Raw genomic sequence first — 27109 nt, 5'->3', positions numbered from 1 at the left:
TTTAGATCATAATGCCCAATGATTTTGAGACACTTTTTTTGAGTATCGGCCCACATCTGACTTTAATTATTAAGTACACAGACTTGAAGCTTTATATAGTATATTATACAGTCTATATCTAATTTCCACAATTTAACTCCAAGCACAAATCTATCTTTATTCTTGTTCAGGTACCAGCAGAGGAGTGCCATCAAACTGATAAGATGTTTAGAGACTAAGTCAGGAACAGACATCACTGCTGTGTCAGTCATCAACGACTTCTACTCCTGTATCCTTCATCACACAATCCAGTGATCACTGTATCTGAGAAATATAGGATCAGCTATCCACTCTCTCCTCAAACCGAGGTAGCAGTTCATTCATGTCTTAGATCATCATTACCAAAAGCATTCATCTACCCTCATATCTACTTACCATAGTAGTTTATTCTTAATATTAGTGACTCTATTTGATAGTATTTATCTACAGTTGTTAACACAATTCTACAAAGCCTTTGATTATGGATCATAATCTGTAGAGAGTCTTTATCACTAGTGCTGATCAACAATAACCCATATCATTCACTGACTGACAGCAAGGAATCTCTTCAGTCTCCATTTCTAAACAAACTCACAAATAACACCGTAACACACAGAGAGTGGAAAATCTTACAGAATCATCTGATGTCTACTTTCCTTTCTACTTTGTCCGTTGCCAAGCACAACGCAGCTTAATACCTCAGTAAAAACGACACTCAGTCCTCCAAACATTGCTATAAATGGACTTTAGGGTTCAGAGGATTTATTAGAAAATAAATGTATTGTAAAACTCTTTAACAAGGAGACATTCGGGATGGAGACATTCGGGATGGAGACATTCCTGAAACATTCAAGTAATTGAGTCCCAAATGACACCCTATTCTCTTTACAGCGCCCTATTCCCTCTGGGTCCTGATCAAAAGTAGTGTACTAAATATGGAATATGTTGCTATTTGGGATGCAGACATCGTGTTGATTTAGTGCCAAGATCAACTGTGGCAGACCGGAGGCTACACGTGAGGTTTGAAGCCCTTCCTGAGCAGAATAGGCTAGAGCAGCAGGACCTGGGGCTGTGGTGGATATGACACGGTTGTGTTACCAGAATGGTTTCGTAAAACATATTGAAATGAATGGTTCATTCTCGCTGAGTGGTATAATTTACTGGACTTTCACTTAAAGGGGCAATCGGCAGTTGCCACATAATTTTTTTTAAACGTATGAATTGATGATATGTACCCATTGAGTCTTGAAGAATCTAGCTTATAAATGACTCGTGTGCTTAGTTCAACTGTTTTACCTTATAACTTCAAAACATGGTTAAAACTGTCATTTTGATGTCATGGATGGTATCCATATCTCTTTGAGAGTGGTTACATTGTTCCAGCCCCATCCCTCAGCTTTTTACTGAAACAGGCAGGGAGGATGCTTTGATATTGTTTCTACTCCTTATTGCCCCTTTAACAATTATCCATGTGAGTTTCAAAGTGAAACTCAACTGCCCATTGAGTACTGTAATGGACTTTCCTTAGCAGCTGTATGTGTCAGACATAGTGCTGGTGAGTGGTGCTGACCGCTCCATCCAGGTGTTGGACATGAACACAGGGACAGTGGTCTCACAGCTCCCTGATGCCCACAGCAGAGCTGTCCATCACATCACACAGAACAAGGTAAGAAGAGAACCCCGAGCACACAACAGTCACAACACATTCAAAACCCTTATATAGACTAGCATAAACATTTACCAGGAGGAGGCGTAATCTGGGTTCAACAAACCAGCCCTATCTATATGTTGTCAAATGTATTTGAATTATGACTTTTCTAGGAAGTACGTGGAACAGTTCAGATTACATTGTCGGCTGTTGAAGTGATTGAGGTGATGTCACTAGGGTTTTTCGTTCAGGAAAGGTCAGAGAGGGATGGAGTTAGTGATTAAAATACCACATAATGGTCGAGTCTATAAAAGCTGAGAGAATCATGGTCTGAGGTCACTTCCTTCCCTCAGTGGGGCTGTGACATGTGGCTGTGATGCCACACTCCTCCATCTCTGGAATGCACACTGGGTTCCTCCAAAGATACAGCTTTATAGGTCAATAAAGTCACTGAAAATCCATTAAAGCAAAACCCTTTCCTAGTAATATGCCACCATGTTTTACTGTAGATTGGAATTTGGTGCATTCGGCGAGCAATTTATTTGCAAGTGTGTATCCTAAAAGTAGTACATCACTAAAAGCAAGTTTACCGGAGGACAGATTGGAGTGGAAAAGTGCACAGTCGTCTTGTCTTGGTACGTCCGCAACACCCATACTACAGTCAGACGATGTAGTGCTTGGCAGACCAGACATGGGTATTATATTATTATTTAAGGAGCAGTATAAGTTTACCTTAAAGCTCATAGGGATTTGGTCAAACTGTAGAAATAGGGTGCCTTTTGGGACTCGGTCTTTAACTCTTTCACAGTCCTCCCACGACACAGAACTTTTCTGGAGGACATAATGAAAGTGGGCTAGCTTGCCTTGGGCCTTGGGCAGGCAGTGGTATGGCAGCAACACCCATCTTCCATCATACTGGACTGTCAGAGGATGTATTCCTTGGCAGACCAGACATGGGTGTTGTATTATATAAGATAGGGTCTTAGCCTACATTGTGGAAGAAACAGATCTCTTTCTGGGGATGAAAGTGTCAGGCTGTGGTGTGAATGAAGAAGACCATGATGAGACAGTGGTTGTATCCTAAATGGCACCCTATAGGCCCTTGTTTAAAGTAGTGCACTATAAAGGGAATGGGATGCCGTTTAAGACGTAGTCTGTGTCTCCAAGAGTGAAGGACTCGTCGAGCCATCATCGGTATAATTAATCTATTTTAGGAGTAAAGCCACACTCTCGCTCACACACACACACATGCACACACACACTTTGGTTAAAAGTAGTGCACTATATGGGGAATAGGTTTCCATTTGGACCAGAGCCCAAGAATGGTCTCAGCCTCAACTAGTGCATATGGAAATATCCTGTGTGCCGTAAATGCATGTTCAATAAATTATACAAGTGTATAGGAGGGGTGTGCATATCATTCCAGTCTTTGACATGACTGTCAAATTAATTCAACATGTTTCAGAGCTGTTTCTATTTAAAATATTATATATTATGTCTCATACAAGACCAAGTTATTAATATGAAAACAAGACAGTTTTGTAACAAGAGCAATATCTATAAGTAGCCATGTTTTATGTCTCTGAGATATGTCTGGAATATTAGACAGACAGTAGATAGGGGGACAGACAAATGCACAGACAAATTGATAGACAGAAAGACAGAGACCGACACATTGACAGACAGACAATGATCATGGGGTTGAACTGGGTAGAACTGGAACACCAGGGAGACTGTATGGTTGGACCCATTGACCTGACTATGTTTACTGTGAAGAGGGGGCACGGATCTGCTCTCGTGTTGACCTGACCCGCCCAACACAGGCCTTTGACACACACACACACACACACACACACACACACACACACACACACACACACACACACACACACACACACACACACACACACACACACACACACACACACACACACACACACACACACACACACACGCTGCATTATTATCATCAGAGAACACACACGCAGTCACAGAGGCAGTAGTCTGGATTAACTGGGTGAACTGCACCTAGTGGCCTGGCTTAACTTGCATTAACCCATCCTGATCCCTTCTTCAGCTGGGAACCACTCTCCTACCACCTGCTCTCCCACCGCCTGCTCTCCCCCACCGCCTGCTCTCCCACCGCCTGCTCTCCCCACCGCCTGCTCTCCCACCGCCTGCTCTCCCACCGCCTGCTCTCCCACCGCCTGCTCTCCCACACCGCCTGCTCTCCCCCACCGCCTGCTCTCCCCCACCGCCTGCTCTCCCCACCGCCTGCTCTCCCACCGCCTGCTCTCCCACCGCCTGCTCTTCCACCGCCTGCTCTCCCACACCGCCTGCTCTCCCCCACCGCCTGCTCTCCCACACCGCCTGCTCTCCCACCGCCTGCTCTCCCCCACCGCCTGCTCTCCCACACCGCCTGCTCTCCCACCGCCTGCTCTCCCACACCGCCTGCTCTCCCCACCGCCTGCTCTCCCCACCGCCTGCTCTCCCCACCGCCTGCTCTCCCACACCGCCTGCTCTCCCACACCGCCTGCTCTCCCCCACCGCCTGCTCTCCCACACCATCTGCTAGCTCCCACCGCTTGCTCTCCCACACCACATGCTCTCCCACACCGCCTGCTCTTCCACCGCCTGCTCTCCCACACCACCTGCTCTCCCACACGCCTGCTCTCCCACACCGCCTGGTCTCCCACACCACCTGCTCACTCACACAAGCTGCTCTCCCACGCCATCTGCTAGCTCCCACCGCTTGCTCTCCCATACCGCCTATGTAGTTCACACCGCCTGCTCTCCCCCACCGCCTGCTCTCTCCCACCGCCTGCTCTCCCACACCTGCATATTCCCTATGTAGTTCAATACTTTTGAGGCTAGATGGCGAATCAGCCTGCTCTCCCACCGCCACGCCATGCTCTCCCACCGCCTGGTCTGCCTTACTATGGGGCCACCTGCTCTCCCACTTAGGGACAGCCTGCTCTTAATGCCTCAGCCATGGGAAATGCCTTTCTCCCTGTGTACACCACCTGCTCTCCCACACCACCTGCACTCCCACCGCCTGCTCTCCCACCGCTTGCTCTCCCACACCACCTGCTCTCCACACACCACCTGCTCTCCCACACCGCCTGCTTATTATCACCGCCTGCTCTCCCACACCGCCTGCTCTCCTGCACACCGCCTGCTCATCCCATCCTGACCGCCTGGTCTCCTCCACCACCTGCTCACCCACCACCTGCTCTCCCACGCCATCTGCTCCCCCACCGCCTGCTCTCCCCACCGCTTGCTCTCCCCCACCGCCTACTCTCCCCCACCGCCTGCTCTCCCCCACCGCCTGCTCTCCCCCACCGCCTGCTCTCCCACACCGCCTGCTCTCCCACCGCCTGCTCTTCCACCGCCTGCTCTCCCACACCACCTGCTCTCCCACACCACCTGCTCTCCCACCGCCTGCTCTCCCACCGCTTGCTCTCCCACACCACCTGCTCTCCCACACCGCCTGCTCTTCCACCGCCTGCTCTCCCACCCGCCTGCTCTCCCACACCGCCTGCTCTCCCACACCGCCTGGTCTCCCACACCACCTGCTCACCCACACAAGCTGCTCTCCCACGCCATCTGCTAGCTCCCACCGCTTGCTCTCCCACACCACCTGCTCTCTCACACCGCCTGCTCTCCCTCCACCTGTCTCCCTCGGCCCAAAGACGTCTGGCACCCTTCTCTTTCACGCAACATAGGATAGCATAGAATGTAGGCTGCAGCATATTCCCTATGTAGTTCACTACTTTTGAGGCTAGATGGCGAATCAGTAGAGTGAGAGTCAGGGTAAAGTAGTGCACTATATAGGGAATAGGGTGCCATTTGGGATGCAGACACAGTGTGTTGAGTCTCTTTTCACCTTGTATTTTCCCAGTCACGCCACCCCATTGTGTGCAGTGCATTGTGGGCGCGCTGCGTCAATGTGGGGTCATCCCTCTTTCTGGATGCCTTAGGGCTATGGGGCCACCTGGGCGCTGCCTTGGGGTCTTAGGGACAGTGCAGGGCACAGGGGCCGGAGGGTTAATGCCTCAGGATCATCATGGGAAATGCCTTTCTATGCCTGGAAAGACTGTGTACATCACACACACACACACACACACACACACACACACACACACACACACACACACACACACACACACACACACACACACACACACACACACACACAAATACACATACACACTGGTGATGCGAGGATTGACTCATAACGCACAGTCCCAGCCATTATATCTGCGGGGTTGGGTTTAGTGGCATTAAATATTGTATGGATGAAAGGCGGTGGTTGGGTTGAATAAAGAGAAAACAATACCTTAAAAATCCATAAATGTATCATTCTTGTGCAATTTATATCTATAGGCTACATTGACCTTTTTTCTTTCCTTATTTTAATGCTATATTGCATTAGTGTGTGAGCCTAAGCTTTAGGGCCTAACTGTACGTGGGCCAAATAGCCTACACTCCAATCACCAAATACTTTTGGGAACAGGCAGAAAATGTTAACGCCAATCCACGGAGGCAAAAAGGACAATGTGAGAGTTGAATTCAGTAAGAGAAAAGCTGTGAAATGGGACAGTTGAAATAAAAGTGAAGGGAGGTCCAGAAAAGTAATGTTTGGGAAAGACTTGGTCAAGTGTTACATTTACATTTAAGTCATTTAGCAGACGCTCTTATCCAGAGCGACTTACAAATTGGTAAAGAGGATGATAGCACTGCCGGTTGTGATGAGTATGAGGGGCTGTACAAATTCCACAGTCACAAGACGGGGGACTTCAAATAGGCCTATAGCAGGTCAAGGGAACTGTAGCCTACTGTTCAGATGGGTTACATGGGAAATGAAATCTGGACACTGACTGTTGGTCTATAACCTCTCACAAATCGGTAAAATGATACACCAAATGTTGGCAAATTTTTTACTCAGGAACAGGAGTGGAGAAATATGATTTCTTTCTTTCAGCATCTTGAGAAAATGCAAATGAAAAGTTAGATACCGTCTGTAGAGGTGCTGTCTTTATCAGCATCATAAAAGCTGATAGTATTTCAACCACAAAATATACACCCAAGCGGCACTGAAATCTTATCAGAAACATGTTTGGTCGTTTTCACAGCTTTCTATTTCCTTACAACCAGTCAAACTGTCATTTGGACATTTTGCACAGAAAATCATTCCTGTTTTTTTGGGTTATTGCATTTTCTTCCCGGTTCCTAAATGTCTTTGCTCAGCAAAAGAGGCAGAGATGGCAGAGAACTTTACCGATGTGAACCAAGTTGAATAATTATTTCTGTCGGTTTATGACATTCTGGTGAGCAAGGGTTAATTTAGTCTTCTAGGGCAACATAATGACAGAAGAGAAGCTGCATGTATCTAATTATAGACCAGTTCACTAACAAATAGGCAACGAAATGTTGGAAATTATAAGCAGAAATAAATCTAAATCTGGCAAAAACAATCCTGTACCCCCTGTAAAATAATATTTCCTCTATTTTCTATACTAGCGAGACAGGGTCAGGTGAGGGCCTCAGATTTACACTCATAGTCGGGCGGTTGTTGATGGGTTATTGGTAATTGCGGGCGAGTGCGGGTGAACAAAAAGCTGACACACACACACACAACATAGATAACATCCCCCCTCTCCTCACCTAATTTCCTCCCCTCACTTTCTCGGACCTTAATAAATCTGTTTTATAAGATGTGTTTCTTACCCCCCCCCAAAAAGTATTGAAGAGTTCAACGTAGAGGGATGTGTGTGTGCACCATATCTCTCTATATTGACTGGACATGTGGCTCAGACATTGTGAAGAGCTTCTCCAACCCTGCTTGAACTTTCCATCTTTTCCTTTCTCTCTGCAAAGATCACCTGGAAATCATCAGAGCCGAGGCACTTCTCGGAAACTACAACTTGAAATGCCCTCTCAGACTCACTTTCCCACACTCTTACTGGAAACCTAACCTAAACAAAACAAACCTCCTCTCCTTCATTATGTGCATCATCAAAGAATCTGATGTAGAAGTCATAAATTGACCCCATGAATATCCCTAAAGGGCAAGATGATAAAAAGTCTGTTTGTTTTAGTGAGTGAAGAAACAGCCTCAGTCCAAGGGTGTGTCCAAAATGAAACCATATCCCCTATATAGTACACTACTCTTGATCAGCTCTGGTCAAAAGTAGTGCACTATATACAGAATAGAGTGCCATTTGGGGGACAGACCAAGTCTCTTATCCCATCTTGATGGGTTGTGTGGTGGTGGGGGAAGATGAAAAGAATGACACATTTGTTTCCATTCCAGCATTCAGCATAGTAATGCAGCTATAGGCTCTCAGCACCCTATTCAGGTGTTACCTCTACTCTGTCTCCACCTGACTCTACTCTGTCTCTATCTGACTCTACTCTGTCTCCACCTGACTCTACTCTGTCTCTCTCTGACTCTACTCTGTCTCCACCTGACTCTACTCTGTCTCTATCTGACTCTACTCTGTCTCCACCTGACTCTACTCTGTCTCTATCTGACTCTACTCTGTCTCCACCTGACTCTACTGTCTCTCTCTGACTCTACTCTGTCTCCACCTGACTCTACTCTGTCTCTCTCTGACTCTACTCTGTCTCCACCTGACTCTACTGTCTCTCTCTGACTCTACTCTGTCTCTCTCTGACTCTACTCTGTCTCCACCTGACTCTACTCTGTCTCTCTCTGACTCTACTCTGTCTCCACCTGACTCTACTGTCTCTCTCTGACTCTACTCTGTCTCTCTCTGACTCTACTCTGTCTCCACCTGACTCTACTCTGTCTCCACCTGACTCTACTCTGTCTCCACCTGACTCTACTCTGTCTCCACCTGACTCTACTCTGTCTCCACCTGACTCTACTCTGTCTCTCTCTGACTCTACTGTCTCTCTCTGACTCTACTCTGTCTCCATCTGACTCTACTCTGTCTCCACCTGACTACTCTGTCTCTCTCTGACTCTACTCTGTCTCCACCTGACTCTACTCTGTCTCTCTCTGACTCTACTCTGTCTCCACCTGACTCTACTCTGTCTCCACCTGACTCTACTCTGTCTCCACCTGACTACTCTGTCTCTCTCTGACTCTACTCTGTCTCCACCTGACTCTACTCTGTCTCCACCTGACTACTCTGTCTCCACCTGACTCTACTGTCTCTCTCTCACTCTACTCTGTCTCTCTCTGACTCTGCTCTGTCTCCACCTGACTCTACTCTGTCTCCACCTGACTCTACTCTGTCTCTCTGACTCTACTGTCTCTCTCTGACTCTACTCTGTCTCCATCTGACTCTACTCTGTCTCCACCTTACTCTACTCTGTCTCCACCTGATTCTACTCTGTCTCCACCTGATTCTACTCTATCTCTCTCTGACTCTACTGTCTCTCTCTGACTCTACTCTGTCTCTCTCTGACTCTACTCTGTCTCCACCTGACTACTCTGTCTCCACCTGACTCTACTCTGTCTCCACCTGACTCTACTCTGTCTCTCTCTGACTCTACTCTGTCTCCACCTGACTCTACTCTGTCTCTCTCTGACTCTACTGTCTCTCTCTGACTCTACTCTGTCTCTCTCTGACTCTACTCTGTCTCCACCTGACTCTACTCTGTCTCCACCTGACTCTACTCTGACTCTCCACCTGACTCTACTCTGTCTCTCTCTGACTCTACTCTGTCTCTCTCTGACTCTACTCTGTCTCCACCTGACTCTACTCTGTCTCCACCTGACTCTACTCTGTCTCCACCTGACTCTACTGTCTCTCTCTGACTCTACTCTGTCTCTCTCTGACTCTGCTCTGTCTCCACCTGACTCTACTCTGTCTCCACCTGACTCTACTCTGTCTCCACCTGATTCTACTCTGTCTCTCTCTGACTCTAATGTCTCTCTCTGACTCTACTCTGTCTCTCTCTGACTCTACGCTGTCTCCACCTGACTCTACTCTGTCTCCACCTGACTACTCTGTCTCTCTCTGACTCTACTCTGTCTCCACCTGGCTCTACTCTGTCTCCACCTGACTCTACTCTGTCTCTCTCTGACTCTACTGTCTCTCTCTGACTCTACTCTGTCTCCATCTGACTCTACTCTGTCTCCACCTGACTCTACTCTGTCTCCACCGGATTCTACTCTATCTCTCTCTGACTCTACTGTCTCTCTCTGACTCTACTCTGTCTCTCTCTGACTCTACTCTGTCTCTCTCTGACTCTACTCTGTCTCCACCTTACTCTACTCTGTCTCCACCTGACTCTACTCTGTCTCCACCTGACTCTACTCTGTCTCCACCTGACTCTACTGTCTCTCTCTGACTCTACTCTGTCTCCACCTGACTCTACTCTGTCTCCACCTGACTACTCTGTCTCCACCTGACTCTACTGTCTCTCTCTGACTCTACTCTGTCTCCACCTGACTCTACTCTGTCTCCACCTGACTCTACTCTGTCTCCACCTGACTCTACTCTGTCTCCACCTGACTCTACTCTGTCTCCACCTGACTCTACTGTCTCTCTCTGACTCTACTCTGTCTCTCTCTGACTCTACTCTGTCTCCACCTGACTCTACTCTGTCTCCACCTGACTCTACTCTGTCTCCACCTGACTCTACTCTGTCTCCACCTGACTCTACTCTGTCTCCACCTGACTCTACTCTGTCTCCACCTGACTCTACTCTGTCTCCACCTGACTCTACTCTGTCTCCACCTGACTCTACTCTGTCTCCACCTGACTCTACTCTGTCTCCACCTGACTCTACTCTGTCTCCACCTGACTCTACTGTCTCTCTCTGACTCTACTCTGTCTCTCTCTGACTCTGCTCTGTCTCCACCTGACTCTACTCTGTCTCCACCTGACTCTACTCTGTCTCCACCTGATTCTACTCTGTCTCTCTCTGACTCTACTGTCTCTCTCTGACTCTACTCTGTCTCTCTCTGACTCTATGCTGTCTCTCTCTGACTCTACTCTGTCTCCACCTGATTCTACTCTGTCTCTCTCTGACTCTACTGTCTCTCTCTGACTCTACTCTGTCTCTCTCTGACTCTACGCTGTCTCTCTCTGACTCTACGCTGTCTCTCTCTGACTCTACTCTGTCTCCACCTGACTCTACTCTGTCTCCACCTGACTACTCTGTCTCTCTCTGACTCTACTCTGTCTCTCTCTGACTCTACTCTGTCTCTCTCTGACTCTACTCTGTCTCCACCTGACTCTACTCTGTCTCCACCTGACTCTACTCTGTCTCCACCTGACTCTACTCTGTCTCCACCTGACTCTACTCTGTCTCCACCTGACTCTACTCTGTCTCCATCTGACTCTACTCTGTCTCTCTCTGACTCTACTCTGTCTCTCTCTGACTCTACTCTGTCTCTCTCTGACTCTACTCTGTCTCCACCTGACTCTACTCTGTCTCCACCTGACTCTACTCTGTCTCCACCTGACTCTACTCTGTCTCTCTCTGACTCTACTCTGTCTCTCTCTGACTCTACTCTGTCTCTCTCTGACTCTACTCTGTCTCCACCTGACTCTACTGTCTCCATCTGACTCTACTCTGTCTCTCTCTGACTCTACTCTGTTTCTCTCTGACTCTACTCTGTCTCCATCTGACTCTACTCTGTCTCCATCTGACTCTACTCTGTCTCCACCTGACTCTACTCTGTCTCCACCTGACTCTACTCTGTCTCCACCTGACTCTATTCTGTCTCTCTCTGACTCTACTCTGTCTCTCTCTGACTCTACTCTGACTCTTTAACATGCAGGGGTTACCTCTACTCTCTCTCTCTCTCTCTCTCTCTCTCTGACTCTACCCTGTCTATCTCTGACTCTACTCTGACTCTTTAACATGCAGGGGTTACCTCTACTCTCTCTCTCTGACTCTTTTACATTCAGGGGTTACCTCTACTCTGTCTCTCTGACTCTTTTACATTCAGGGGTTACCTCTACTCTCTCTCTCTGACTCTTTTACATTCAGGGGTTACCTCTTCTCTCTCTCTCTGACTCTTTTACATTCAGGGGTTACCTCTTCTCTCTCTCTCTGACTCTTTTACATTCAGGGGTTACCTCTTCTCTCTCTCTCTGACTCTTTTACATTCAGGGGTTACCTCTTCTCTCTCTCTCTGACTCTTTTACATTCAGGGGTTACCTCTACCTCTACTCTGCCTCTCTATGACTCTTTTACATTCAGGGGTTATCTCTACTCTGTCTCTCTCTGACTCTTTTACATTCAGGGGTTACCTCTACTCTCTGACTCTGCTCTGTCTCTCTCTGACTCTTCTCTGTCTCTCTGCCTCTAACCTTCAGGGGTTACCTCTACTCTCTTTCTCTGATTTTACTTTTGCCTCTCTCTGACTCTACTCTGTCTCTCCCTGACTCTTTAACATTCAGGGGTTACCTCTACGCTGTCTCCATCTGACTCTACTTTGTCTCTCTCTGACTCTACTCTGTCTCTCTCTCTCTTTCTGACACTTTAACATTCAGGGGTTACCTCTACTCTGTCTCTCTCTCTCTTTCTGACTCTTTAACATTCAGGGGTTAACTCTACTCTCTCTCTCTCTCTCTGACTCTTTAACATTCAGGGGTTACCTCTACTCTCTCTCTCTCCCTGACTCTCTCACATTCAGGGGTTACCTCTACTGTCTCTTTCGTACTCTCACATTCAGGGGTTAGCTCTACTGTCTCTATCGGACTCTCTCACATTCAGGGATTTTCTCTGCTGTCTCTCTCTGACTCTTTAGCATTCAGGGGTTACCTCTACTCTCTCTCTCTCTCTCTGACTCTTTAACTTTCAGGGGTTATCTCTCCCTTCTCTCCCTGACTCTCTCGCATTCAGGGGTTATCTACTGTCTCTCTCGGTCTCTCACATTCAGGGATTATCTACTGTCTCTCTCGGTTTCTCACATTCAGGGATTATCTACTGTCTCTCTCGGTCTCTCACATTCAGGGGTTATCTCTACTGTCTCTCGGATTCTCTCACATTCAGGGGTTATCTACTGTCTCTCTCGGATTCTCTCACATTCAGGGGTTATCTACTGTCTCTCTCGGACTCTCACATTCAGGGGTTATCTACTGTCTCTCTCGGTCTCTCACATTCAGGGGTTATCTACTGTGTCTCTCGGTCTCTCACATTCAGGGATTATCTACTGTCTCTCTCGGTCTCTCACATTCAGAGGATATCTACTGTGTCTCTCGGACTCTCTCACATTCAGGGGTTATCTACTGTGTCTCTCGGACTCTCTCACATTCAGGGGTTATCTCTACTGACTCTTTCAGACTCTCACATTCAAAGATTTTCTCTGCTGTCTCTCTCTGACTCTCAACATTCAGGGGTTATCTACTGTGTCTCTCGGATTCTTTAACATTCAGGGATTATCTCTGCTCTCTCGGTCTCTCACATTCGGAGGATATCTCTGATTCTTTAACATTCAGGGGTTATCTACTGTCTCTCTCTGACTCTCTCACATTCAGGGATTATCTCTACTATCTTTCTCTGACACTCACATTCAGGGGTTATCTACTGTGTCTCTCGGACTCTCTCACATTCAGGGGTTATCTCTACTGACTCTTTCAGACTCTCACATTCAAAGATTTTCTCTGCTGTCTCTCTCTGACTCTTTAACATCTTGGGGCCACCTCTACTCTCTCTCTCTCTGATTCTTTAACATTCAGGGGTTTATCTCTGCTCTCTCTCTCTCTCTGATTCTTTAACATTCAGGGGTTATCTCTGCTCTGTCTCTCTCTGACTCTCTCACATTCAGGGATTATCTCTACTATCTTTCTCTGACTCTCACATTCAGGGAATATCTCTACTGTCTTTCTCTGACTCTCACATTCAGGGATTATCTCTACTGTCTTTCTCTGACTCTCTCACATTCAGGGGTTATCTCTGCTCTGTCTCTCTCTGACTCTCTCACATTCAGGGATTATCTCTACTGTCTTTCTCTGACTCTCTCACATTCAGGGATTATCTATACTGTCTTTCTCTGACTCTCTCAATTCAGGTGTTATGTCTACTCTGCCTCTCTGACTTTCTCACATTCAGGGGTGGTGGATTACCCAGCGATAATTCTGTGCAGTCTTATGTATATGAATTATGAATAATGTATTTTAGAACTGTATTTTCAGAAGGACACACCATAGCAAAACATTTAGCATTCTGTGTTCTTCGGACACGTTTGGGTAGTACCTCACTGTTTCACCCTGTTTAAAACGTGTTCTTTCTTCCTAACTTGACATAGAATTATTTGATATTAACCAGATTTAATTTAACATTAAAGATGAAATCCGCAGTAGGGGGAAACAGAAGCACTGGCTGCCCCATCACCACTCTTATTGTTTTTGTTGCCGAGCAGGGAAAGCGTCACGCAGCATGTTAAAAAAGAAAGAAGTGCAATCTATATTGTGCTCTTCTATCGTGCGTGCGATGTTGGGGGAAAAAACAGTGTTTGTTGTTTGCAGAAGCTTCTTTGTTGTTCTTCAACAGATGTGTCACCATTAAGGATTCCAGTCTTAATATCTTATTTATTTATCTGTTTATCCTCTAGGGCTCTATGTTCAGTAGCCAGACCCCAGACTCCTACAACCTCTTCCTGACCAGCGCAGTGACCGACGGAGTTAAGCTGTGGGACCTGAGGACACTCAGGTTGGTTGGTCAAACTCCACTGGTTCTTAGTCCGGCACTCTGTTCATAACCACTGTTACCCTATCCTCCTCTACTGAGTCTCCATGTGGCAGCATTCACTCTCTACCACTCTCATCCTCAACTGATTCACCCTCAACTGACTCTAAACCACAACTGAGTCTCACTCTGGCAGCATTCACTCTGTACCACTCTCATCCTCAACAGACTCACCCTCAACTGACTCTAAACCACAACTGAGTCACTCTGGCAGCATTCACTCTCTACCACTCTCATCCTCAACAGACTCACCCTCAACTGACTCTAAACCACAACTGAGTCACTCTGGCAGCATTCACTCTCTACCACTCTCATCCTCAACAGACTCACCCTCAACTGACTCTAAACCACAACTGAGTCTCACTCTGGCACTCCGCACCATGATTGCCCTATTTGTCATGCAGTTGGAATCACTAATCCTTTTCACTCACACACACTTGATTTTTCACATTTTTGAGACTTTGATTACTGATTAACTGCACATTGACAGACCAAGAACTTCAAACCAACTGCCATCCGGAACCATTCAAAATCTGCGGGCTATATAAAATAAGTACTTTTAAATATTTGATAGCTAAAGCAGGAATTGACTCCACATGTGGTTTAAAAGCATTTGATTTCTTTCCATTTCCTCTTGCTACAGGGAACCTGAAACATGTCCTCTACTGAGAGCTGGTGAGACTTTTCACACTTTCAGAGAGAGAGAGAGAGAGAGAGATATTTGGCAGCTTTTTTCCTCCCTGCTCTTGCAAAAAAATTTTTAACAAAAATTCCCATCTCATGCAGTTTCAGTGTGGTGGAAGAAGCTTTGGGGGATAGTTGCGAAGGCACAAGTTGCTTATTGCTTGCTTTTGGCTAAATTGATAACAGCGTGGCACTTTCAATGCCAAGATTGTGGGTTCAATTCCTGCACGCATTACATACAAAAATATGTAATAGTAATAGTTGTTAAACCCAGGTCTGAACTAAGTGCTGTGTAGTTGTTAAACCCAGGTCTGAGATAAGTGCTGTGTAGTTGTTAAACCCAGGTCTAAGCAACCGTAAAATCTGAGCTCTTCTCCACTTACCAGCACTCCATTGTCTTTGCCCCATGATGTAACCAAGCTGGTCCGGGTTTGTTTTAGCTGTCTTGCCAACTCCTATGGGTTAGGGTCACTGTCAACAAGACAGCACAAACGGATCTGGGACCGGTCTATATTTGAACTACAGGACATCTGAAAACAATCAGTATCCCAAATAGTTTGGCTTATGCATTTGTTAAGGATGAGTCTTAAAGTATTAGCACTAATTCAACGTAAATCATGACAAAGCTTTTGGCTGAGTGCCAGCTGGCCTAGGTGTTAGTAATCTACTTTAGAGCAGGTGTACTCCTCTTGCTGACCCTCGCATATTCAAAGTATTGCTCGATTTCATTAAATATTCTATGACACGAGAATTTTAACAAAAATATCAGACAAAAATGTTTTGCTGCCCCTTTAAGGTTACCTTGGTAACAGGGCCACTCGAGTCATCAAGTGTGCCTGTGAGGATATCACTAGCAGAGGCCAACGGTGTCTCTTTTTGCTAGCAGTGACTCAAACAACTCAAACAATGAAAAGCAACCTAGTTTGTGAACAAAACAATGTAAATAGCTAAGAAACACAAGGACAAAGTTTCACTTTAGTAGACTTTCGCATAAATTAGACCAACTTTTATGCCTGTGCCCATTGCTTATAAAAACAAATATAGCAGGACTCATAGCCCCCCAGACAGGCAGTGTTTCTGCATGAGGTTGGATAGCTATAACATTAGGATTCATATTTCTTTGTTCATTACCAGATAAGAAACAAAATGGCAGAAATACTTTGAAAACAGCTACTGGAGTATTTATTTTGCTATAAATCACAACTCGCACTTGTTCCCATACTTGACTATCTTTATTAAATGCTCACACCTTAGAGGCCGGAGTGTTACCACGCGCCAACGTGGCTGGTGAACTAGACATTCTTTCCCTCCAATGCCAAAATCGATCCGCATTTGGCAGGTGGCGGGTGTTAATTTTACGATTACAAGCATACTCATAACATGATGCAGGCACCGCTATGCTTGAAAATATGGAGAGCGGTACTCAGTAATGTGTTGCATTGGATTTCACCCAGACATAACACTTAGTATTCAGGACAAAACAATATATTGCCTTGCCACATATTTTGCAGTATTACTTTAGTTCCTTGTAGCAAACAGGATGCATGTTTTGGAATATATTTATTCTGTATAGGGTTCCTTTTCACTCTGTCCACCATCTCTGCAGCATTCCACCAATACGGCCTTTATGGTAGACTGTCCAGACGGAAGCCAGTGGAGTAACTACAATGTTGTTTTCTCCTATCGCAGCCATTAAACTCTGTAACTGTTTTAAAGTCACCATTGGCCTCATTGTGATATTCCTGACTGGTTTCCTTCCTCTCTGGCAACTGAGTTAGGAAAGACACCTGTGTCTTTTCGTCGGGACTAGGTGAATTGATACACCATCCAAAGTGTAGTTAATAACTACTCCATGCTCAAAGGGATATTCAATATCTTTGCGAGGCATTAGAAAACCTCCCTGGTCTTTGTGGTTGAATCTGTGTTTGAATTTCACTGCTAGACAGAGGGACCTTACAGATAATTTTAAGTGTGGAGTAGAGAGATGAAGTACTCATTAAAAAATCACGTTAAAAACTATTGCACACCGAGTGGGTCCTTGCAACTTATTATGTGACTTGTTAAGCACATTTTTACTCCTGAACTTATTTAGGCTTGGCATAACAAAGGGGTTGAATTTATTTACTCGACATTTCAGCTTTTCATTTTTAATTAATTTGTAAAAATGTCAAAAAACGTATGTAGGCCTATGACAAAAAAATCTATATTTGATCAGAACAATTTGGAAAAAGTTGAGGGGTGTGAATACTTTCTGAAGGCACTGTAAATGCTTTTTTTGTGCATTTGAGTATTTTCATTCGGATAGTATTCAGACCCCTTGACTTTTTCCACATTTCGATACGTTACAGCCTTATTCAAAAATGTATTAAATACAAAATGTTCCTCATCAATCTACACACAATACCCATAATGACAAAGCGAAAACAGGTTTTTAGAAATATTTGCAAATGTATTAAAAATAAAAAATAGAAATACATTATTTACATATATATACAGACCCTTTGCTATGAGACTCAAAATTGAGGTCAAGTGTATCCTGTTTCCATTGATCATCATAGAGATGTTTCTACATGTTGATTGGAGTCCACCTGTGGTAAATTCAATTGATTGGACATGATTTGGAAAGGCACACAGCTGTCTATATAAGTTCCACAGTTGACAGTGAATGTCAGAGCAAAAATCAGGCCATGAGGTTGAAGGAATTGTCTGTAGAGCTCCAAGACACGATTGAGTCGAGGCACAGATCTGGGGAAGGGTACCAAAAAATAATAATAATTCTTAAATGGAAGATGTTTGGAACCACCAAGACTCTTCCTAGAGCTGTCTTCCCGGCCAAACTGAGCAGTCGGGGGAGAAGGGCCTTGATCAGGAAGGTGACCACGAACCTGATGGTCAATCTGACAGAGCTTCAAAGTTCTTCTGTGGAGATGGGAGAACCTTCCAGAAGGACAACCATCTCTGCAGCACTCCACCAATCAGGCCTTTATGGTAGAGTGGCCAGACGGAAGCCACTCTTCAGTAAAAGGCACATGAGAGCCCACTTGGAGTTTTCCAAAAGGCACCTTAAGACTCTCAGAACATGAAAACAAGATTCTCTGGTCTGATGAAACCAAGATTGAACTCTTTGGCCTGAATGCCAAATGTCACATTTGGAGGAAACCTGCCACCATACCTATGGTGAAGCATGGTGGTGTTAACATCATGGGATTTTTTTCCATCTGTAGTTACTGGGAGACTAGTCAGGGTCGAGGTAAAGATGAACAAAACAAAGTACAGAGAGATCCTTGATGAAAACCTGCTCCAGAGCGCTCAGGACCTCAGACTGGGGCGAAGGTACACCTTCCAACAGGACAACGACCCTAAGCACACAGCCAAGACAACGCAGGAGTGACTTCGGGATAAGTCTCTCAATGTCCTTGAGTGGCCCAGCCAGAGCCCGGACTTGTACCTGATCGAGCATCTCTGGAGAGACCTAAAAATAGCTGTGCAGCGACACTCCCCATCCAACCTGAGAGAGCTTGAGAGGATCTGCAGAGAAGAATGGGAGAAACTCCCCAAATACAGGTGTGCCAAGCTTTTAGCGTTATACCAAAGAAGACTCGAGGCTGCAATCGCTGTCAAATGTACTTCAGCAAAGTACTGAGTAAAGGGTCTGTTTGATTACGTAAATGTGATATTTCATTTCGTTTTTGAATTTTTGGGGTAAAAAAATGTTACGTCTGTTTTTGCTTTGTCATTATGGGGTATTGTGTGTAGATTGATGAGGGGGGAAAAAACAGTTTAATCCATTTTAGAATAAGACTGTAACGTAACAGAATGTGGAAAAAGTCAAGGGGTCTGAGTACTTTCTGAATGCACTGTCTTTGAGTATTTGAATGGTAATTTGTAAAAAGCAAATATTTGATCAAATTGTATTTGAAAGTAAAATATTTATTTATTTATTTGCGTCAGTGTTTGAGTATTTTGAAATACTTTCTAAGTGTATTTCCAAATACATCCCAATATTCAACTACTTGTTTTTTCAAATAAAGGTTATCTGAATAGTTGTTTTGAAATGTATTGAAAAGTAATTCTACCCAGTACAGCCAGAGCAGGATAGGCCTCCCCTATGATTCTGGTTCCTCTCAAGGTTTCTTCCTTCTAGGGACTTGTTCCTTGCCACTTTGCCCCTGCTTGCTCTTTGGGATCTTGGCCGGGTTACTATAAAGCACTTTGTGATTGATAAATGTTTTCTCTCAATGAGGATTCCATTCTCTCTTATGAAAGGACTTTCATTCTTCAACACTAAATCCTTCTCAGCAGGATCTGAATGTTCACAATAACATTATTAGAACACCCCATGTTTGGGATATAGGTCCCATTTCTGTCTATTCAAATACACATACATTCTAATTAAATGAATTAAATCTCTAAAATTCCAAATGTAAACATTCCAAAGGAGTTAAGCCGCTACCTCTGGAGCGCATGTACGATGTACCTCTGCTAGCATGGGTTCAAATTTGACCCACTGCTTTTTCAGCACTCTCTCGCCTACCTTTCTCATCGGTCTCTCTCTATTCAATAAACAAAGTTGATTAGTATGGTATCTCCTTGACAAATGAATTTGAACTACGTTTTGTACATTTTGTTTTCCACCCTGTCCACCCTGTTTATAGATATCCACAACCTGCATGTATGCAGGTTATTGAGAGGTAGGTCTAAGCTAGAGTCATTGGCTCTGAGTAAGCCTATCCTATGTGGCTATCAATGCCAATTGATGTCGAACTCCACTTTGCTTTGGAATTTGAACACCTTCTGTGTCTCATTATTTTGTGTCTGAGCTGAGTGAGACTGCTTCCATTGCATGTGTTCTATCCAGCCCTGGGTTCAAACACTATTTGAAATATTTTTTAAATACCCTTACCGTTTAGTGTTGTCTGCCTGGAGTGCCAGGTTGGTGGGGTTTGCACTTTTGGGACTATTCTATTGGTTCCATTGCACCAGGTAAGCTCAATCAAAATGATTTCAAATCATTTTTTGAATCCAGTTCTGGTCCTATCCAAGGCCCAGACAGTGTCTGTCAAAGCCTGAATCTGTTTAGATAAATATTTGTGCCCCGTTTCCAGGTCATGTTCTGGTCAGGGTCTTGTTCTACGGCCTGTCATATAGTGGTCCAATCCTGTCTCTCTCTGTGTGTGTATATGTGTGTGTGTGATTGTCTCTTAGAGGAAGCCAAATGGTGGATGTGATATTGAAATATGTGTGAGGGCTTCATTCATCTCTCTTGTCATTCCCTTCGGTCTTAATCCTTGACGATATTATTGTTCTTTGCTCAATTTAAGAATCTGCTGGCGCAACACTGCGTCTCAGCAAATCCAAACATAGTTTACATTTACTTGGTAGAAGTGGTTGGACAAGTTAAGGATAACTTGACCTTTTTCTTCTGTGGTGTGGCCTTGATTCTATATTATAGAGGCTGCACACCCTTGCATCCTACTCATCATGATCATTGTTCCGTGACAAAGACAAATCTTTGTCTCCCTCCTCCACTCCATTTCACTTGTCTTCTTCTTCTTCTTCTTCTTCCTGAAGATACGTATTTCAGGTTTGGGTTTGTTCTTCAAAAGTCTGGTTCCTGTCAAGATGTCTTCCTGTACTCACAGCCTATCACCTGACAGACAGTTTATTGAAACAGGTCAGGATATTTGATTTACCTCTGCCCCTAAGCCTAGGGTTAAAGGTCAATGTAGAAGCCTCCAAGGAATGTCTCATATTGATGATGTCAGACTATTTAATCATGCAGGTGCACACATGTGACAGGCAGCTGGTCATAACATTGGCCTATGTCAGTTCATTAGTTATTAGTGTATATTTCCCTGAGCACTCTAATATTGTATTTATAACTAAACTGAGTTATTTTCCATTGTCTCAGGGTCTGTGTCCCAAATAAAACCCTATTCCAGATAGTGCACTACTTTTGACAAGGGCCCATATGGATCTGGCCAAAAGTAGTGCACTGTATAGAATATAGGAAGCCATTTGGGACACATTCATTGCCTTGCTATGACCGTGTGTTGACATCATGTACCTGAAAGGATTTGGTACCAAAACCCAAAGAGCTCGGAAAAGCTTACATTTTTTCCTCAAGCTTCATTAAAAAAATAAAGTGACATCATCTCAGTGAAAAGAAAGAGAAAAGTGAAAATGAAACATTTTGGCCATCAGTCATATACCTTTTCAGACAGATGGAAGTATATTTGCTTGTGTTGTGTCCCAAATGGTGCAAAATTGCCTATAGTGCATTACTTCTGACCAGATCCTTATTGCCCCCTTCGACCCTGGTCAACAGTAGTGTACTGCCCTTTCAGAAAAATCACCTAATTTCACAACTCACATGAGTTGGAACACTTCACATGTAGTTTCAAGTAATCAAGTGTTGCTTTACATGTCACCTGTTACCACATTAACTTCACATAAAATGGCGTGATTATATGAAAATGTGTTGAAATTCATGTTGTTTTTCCATAAGGGTGAATAGGGGAAAGGGTGCCATTTGGGACGAAGCCTTGGTTTATTTGCTAAGGATTTGTTCTATATAGACATTGGCCTCATTACAAGTGACCTGTAATGTCCCAATCTCATCCAAATCATTAAACTGCTCCCTAATCGGTCACAAACCAGAAAGTGACTATTGTGGCTCAGGAGAAGTGTGTGTGTGTGTGTGTGTGTGTGTGTGTGTGTGTGTGTGTGTGTGTGTGTGTGTGTGTGTGTGTGTGTGTGTGTGTGTGTGTGTGTGTGTGTCACTGGCGTAGCATTATTTGAGCTTAACATTTACATTTACGGGTATTTCACAAGGGGAAAATATATACACTACCGTTCAAACGTTTGGGGTCACTTAGACATGTCCTTGTTTTTGAAAGAAAAGCACATGTTGTCCATTAAAATAACATCAAATTGATTAGAAATACAGTGTAGACATTGTAAATGACTATTGTAGCTGGAAATGGCTGTTTTTTAATGGAATATCTACATAGGCGTACAGAGGTCCATTATCAGCAACCATCACTACTGTGTTCAAATGGCACGTTGTGTTAGCTAATCCAAGTTTATAATTTTAAAAGGCTAAATGATCATTAGAAAACCCTTTTGCAATTATTTTAGCACAGCTGAAAACTGTTGTGCTAATTAAAGAAGAAATACAACTGGCCTTCTTTAGACTAGTATCTGGAGCATCAGCATTTGTTGGTTCGATTACAGGCTCAAAATGGCCAGAAACAAGGGACTTTCTTCTGAAACTCGTCAGTCTATTCTTCTTCTGAGAAGTTAAGGCTATTCCGTGCTAGATATTGTCAAGAAACTGAAGATCTCGATCAACGCTGTGTACTAATGAAAACCAGCCAGTACACATCAGCGCTACATATCTCCTTCGCACAGAGTTGATCAGGCTGTTGATTGTGGCCTGTGGAATGCTGTCCCACTCCTCTTCAATGGCTGTGCAAAGTTGCTGGATAATGGCGGGAACTGGAAAACGCTGTCATACAGGTCAATCCAGAGCATCCAAACATGCTCAATAGGTGACATGACTGGTGAGTATTCAGGACATGGAAGAACTGGGACATTTTCCAGCATCCAGGAATTGTGTACAGATCCTTGCGAAATGGGTCTGTGCATTATCATGCTGAAACGTGAAGTGATGGTGGCGGATGAATGACACGATAATGGGCTTCAGGGTCTTGTCACGGTATCTCTGTGCATTCAAATTGCCATCGATAAAATGCAATTGTGTTTGTTGTCCGTAGCTTATGTCTGCCTATACTATAACCCCACCGCCACCATGGGGGACTCTGTTCACAACGCTGACATCAGCAAACCAATCACCCACACGACGCCATGCACATGGTCTGCAGTTGTGAGGCCGGTTGGACAAATTCTCTAAAACCACGTTGGAGGTGGCTTATGGTAGAGAAATGAACATTACATTACCTGGCAACAGCTCTGGTGGACATTCCTACATTCAGCATTCCAATTGCATGCTCCCTCAACTTGAGATATCAGTGGCATTGTGTTGTGTAAACAAAACTATACATTTTAAAGTGGCCTTTTATTGTCCCCAGCACAAGGTGCAACTGTGTAATGATCATGCTGTTTAATCAGTTTCTTGATATGCCACATCTGTCAGGTGGATGGAGAAATACTCACTTAACAGGGATGCAAAAAATTGTACGCACAATTTTTGAGAAATAATATTTTTGTGTGTATGGAATGTTTCTGTGAACTTTTATTTCAGCTCATGAAACATGGGACCAACACTTTACATGTTGTGTTTATATATTTTTTCAGTGTATTTTCTTGCAATAGCCCTCTTTGACTTTAAAGAATATTTCTCTCAAAACTGTGAGTTCTAAAAGATGTGTCTGGAGATTACGTGAACTCTGTCAGATTGGTCTAAACTCCTAAATGAATCGGGAATGAGCAGGGACAGCTATTCCAGAAGGACCCTTAATGTCCTCATTACATGTAGTGCAACAAGGCCACTCATGGTCCATAAAGTTCTCTACTTTTGATAGATTTAAATAAACAATTGGAATCACCATGGTCACAAACAAACTATTTCCACAACTCCATCTGCCTGAAAGAAAAGGAATTTTGTTTCAAATATGTTACATTTAATTAAGTTATAGTGTCATAAAGCATCATAGGAAAAGCTAAATTGCTACTCTGCATACCACTTGAAGGAAGACGAAAAATGTGTTTTTTGTCAAACATCAACTCAATTCCGTCAGAGCTGAAAGAGACGATTTGAATGGTTGGGATTTTCAAATGAATCATGAATCATATTTTATAAATGTTTGAATTGAACTTGTATTTAGTTTTGCAAAATGATGTCTGTTTTGAGTATCTGTTGTCAGCTCTGTCAGTGGCTTGTCAACTCCATCGCTGATTGCTAACCCCCTTAAGATTATATTTTTTGTCAATATTCAGAAAAAAATATTTTAATCGCTGCAACATATGCTTAAACAATTGACATGTTTGCTGTTGAAGACCTAAGGGATACTGTTTGCTTTATAACCCAGAAGAGTCTTAAGCCCTGGCGGGGTTCTACTAAGATATATGGAATTGTTTTAAGAAGGTTATACCAGGGATAATTTTGATACTTTGATTTTGAATTTGAATATACCTTGAAGTATAAAATAAATATATATCAAAAATATTTGCTGAAAATTATTAGCCCATACAACATATTGAATAACAGATTCACTACATAGAACAACAGACAGTACCCCAAGAATTGAAAAGGAAGTTTGTTCTGAAGTGTCAGTCCTGTCTGAGAGATATAAGAAAGATCAGGAAACATTTGTAAAAAAAAAAAAAAAATTCTACATATATTTAACACCTTATTTTTGGCATTAAATAGTCTCCATATATACCGCCATACATTTGTTCAACTGGTACCGGGGGACCTTCAGGTAAATCTTCTGAAGCCTGTTGGCGTCCCAGAGCCAAAATGACATGTTCGCAAGAGTCTCACCTTTCCACAGAGGGGTCATATTAGTGTGCATCCCAAACTGTCTGGATGCTGCAGATGATTTTGTGAGAAGAGCGATTTTCAGGATGCCTCATGGTCTGACAAACTCTAGCTCTGTCACTTAGTCATTTAGTCATTTAGCAGACGCTTTTACCACAAGCGATTTACAGGCACAATTAGTGTTAAGTGCCTTGCTCAAGGGTTCATTGACAGATTTTTCACCTAGCCGGCTCTGGGATTGGAAACAGTGACCTTTCGGTTACTGGCCCAACGCAATTAACTGCTACCGTCTATGGAAAATGACTGGTCGTCCATTCTAAACAAGACAGTTGCTATGCATGATGGATAACGTTCTTGTCACTTGCTAGCTAGCTAGCCAACTTCAGCAAACTCTGTTACCCATTTGCCAGCATCCCACTGTTATTCTTCTAATATAGTATGGACAGGAGTCATAGGAGAGCTAGGCTCCACTGGTAGGAGTCCAGCTAGAGACAGTTTCTTGGACACAAATTAAGTCTAGTCTGGACTCAAACACCTAGTTCAATGGAGATTCTCCATTGAGCATAGTTTTATTCCAGGACTAGGCTTAATCTGTGTCCAGGAAATCAGCTCCTATTCTTACACAGCTGTTATTCATTTAGTTGGTTCTGCTCTTCTCTAAATATGTTATATTGTTTTTCCCAAAAATGAAATGTTTGCAAACATCTTCCTAGCGCTCCCAGGGTTGATGACACAGGGTCCAGAATGCACTGCAGGGCGGCCAGGCACACACGCACCCACCAGGCAGTCTGTTGCACCAGGCAATCTGTTGGTTGGTTCTAGTCCACTGATTGAAATATGAGAGATTTTTTTAAATATAGTTGTTTATCTTAGTTGTCGTAATCTTTCATTCTAACGAGAACCAGGCAGGCCCAACCTGGATTGTGAAGAGAAAATGAACAAAAGGCACAATATTAACATTGCTGGGTTCAAATACTATTTGAAATCATTTCAAATACTTCGGCTGGGCTTGATTGAGCTTGTGTGTTTCAATGGAAGCAGTATATATTTTTTTTTCCAAAAGTGCCAACCCTGCCCACTGTTGTACTGTACTCCAGGAAGGTTGAAGCTGAATGCTGAACTTATTTTAAGAGATTTCAAACAGTATTTGAGCCCAGGACTGAAAGTGAGCTTTGCTGAATCCAAGTATCCTAAGTACTAAGTTATTAGTAATGTTGCCTGGCAGGCGAAGTAGGAACAAAAACTAATAAAAAGAAGGCAGGCCGTAAAGAAGCAGGCGGTCGGTTTGGGAAGGATAAACACATGCATGGACAAACATATGCACATGCGCAAACACACAAACCCACACAGACAGACAGACATACCAACACACACACCCAAGGGTGTTTGGTTCTCACACACAGGATGAGAGCATTTGAATTAGTGTTCCTTTTTATTGTGACCTTTACGTTAATAAATGCCTTTGTGTCCCAAATGGCACTTCTGACCAGAGTAGTGCCCTAGATAGTGAATAGGGTGCCATTTGGGACTCTGATTAAGCTTTTCAGGGTAGGTTAAGCACCAAGGGTAATATTCCCTGCGTGTTGTTTAATTTGAACTGTTGTGTAGATCTACCAGGAAATACACACACACTCTTTCTCCCACTGGCACCACAGCTACCATCAGCAACGTTTCTGTACTATGGCTTCTCCTATTTGAATAGTTGCTTCAGTTGGGAGAAACTGGCTTTATAAGCCATGTAAACCACTGACCAGCGTTTATTATTACTCAGCAATCTGTTATCCCTACACACGTCATAGTGTGTGCAGTTGTGGCCTCCAGCACATTTCCAAACAATGAGACAACAGCCCAGACGCAGCAAAAAAAACATTCCTCAACAATATGTGCTGGGTAACCAGTGATTCTGTGCCTGTAGTCAAAAGCCTCTCAGAGTAGCAGTGCTGATCTAGGATCAGGTGGGTTCGCATTATTATGCATTTTGATTAAAATGCTAAACTGATCCTAGATCAGCACTCCTATTCTGAGATGCTTTAGGAATACAGGCCCTGCACATCACATCAGCATGCTTCCTGTTTCTGAGATGAGTGAATGTCTAGTGGTCTGTTTCTGCTTAGTTCAGAAATATCTGCTGGAAACCCCCACTGTTAAATCCATACTGTAATCTAGCATTATACACTGGAACTTTAAAAAAAGAAGGATGAGTAGAAAATAAAACTAATTTTGGCCCAACTGCTTCCTTGTTAAAGGTGGTTGCATTACTTGACTGTCTGACAGGGATGACATCATGCAGTCTAGTTTCAAGAAAGGGAAGAAATAATCAAATAAAGCAAAAAAAGTAACTTTTTACATATTTTATCTTTACAGTGGTCTGCAAATTCAATTATGGTGGCTACAAAAACCTCTTATGGGAAAATGACTATGATATTATTCACCTAGCCTTTGAGGGGACACTGATTGAAGTGGAATCTAGCATTAGACATTTAGTAGCCAGATGATTTCTATGATTAGCTTGTTGATTATATTGACGAGTGACTCAGAGGACCAAGGTGGATTTAGTAACGTCGTCGGCTCGGG

At 43.8% G+C, this 27109-nt stretch overlaps 1 protein-coding gene across 2 annotated transcripts in view; it reads left to right on the top strand.

Annotated features, from left to right (window-relative positions):
* Positions 1-27109, top strand: part of wdr27 (WD repeat domain 27) — a 171476-nt gene that overhangs the window by 52565 nt on the left and 91802 nt on the right. For both annotated transcript variants that reach the window (XM_035801061.2, XM_035801060.2), the window contains exons 20-22: positions 171-268; positions 1563-1684; positions 14213-14310. In XM_035801061.2, coding sequence (XP_035656954.1) covers positions 171-268; positions 1563-1684; positions 14213-14310 — 318 coding nt within the window. The remainder of the gene's footprint in view (positions 1-170; positions 269-1562; positions 1685-14212; positions 14311-27109) is intronic.

Source organism: Oncorhynchus keta, chromosome 24 (genome assembly GCF_023373465.1).
Source record: "Oncorhynchus keta strain PuntledgeMale-10-30-2019 chromosome 24, Oket_V2, whole genome shotgun sequence".
Classification (NCBI taxonomy): Eukaryota; Metazoa; Chordata; class Actinopteri; order Salmoniformes; family Salmonidae; genus Oncorhynchus; species Oncorhynchus keta.
The sequence above is the reverse complement of the archived record's forward strand: the minus strand, read 5'-3'. Positions and strand labels throughout refer to the sequence as shown.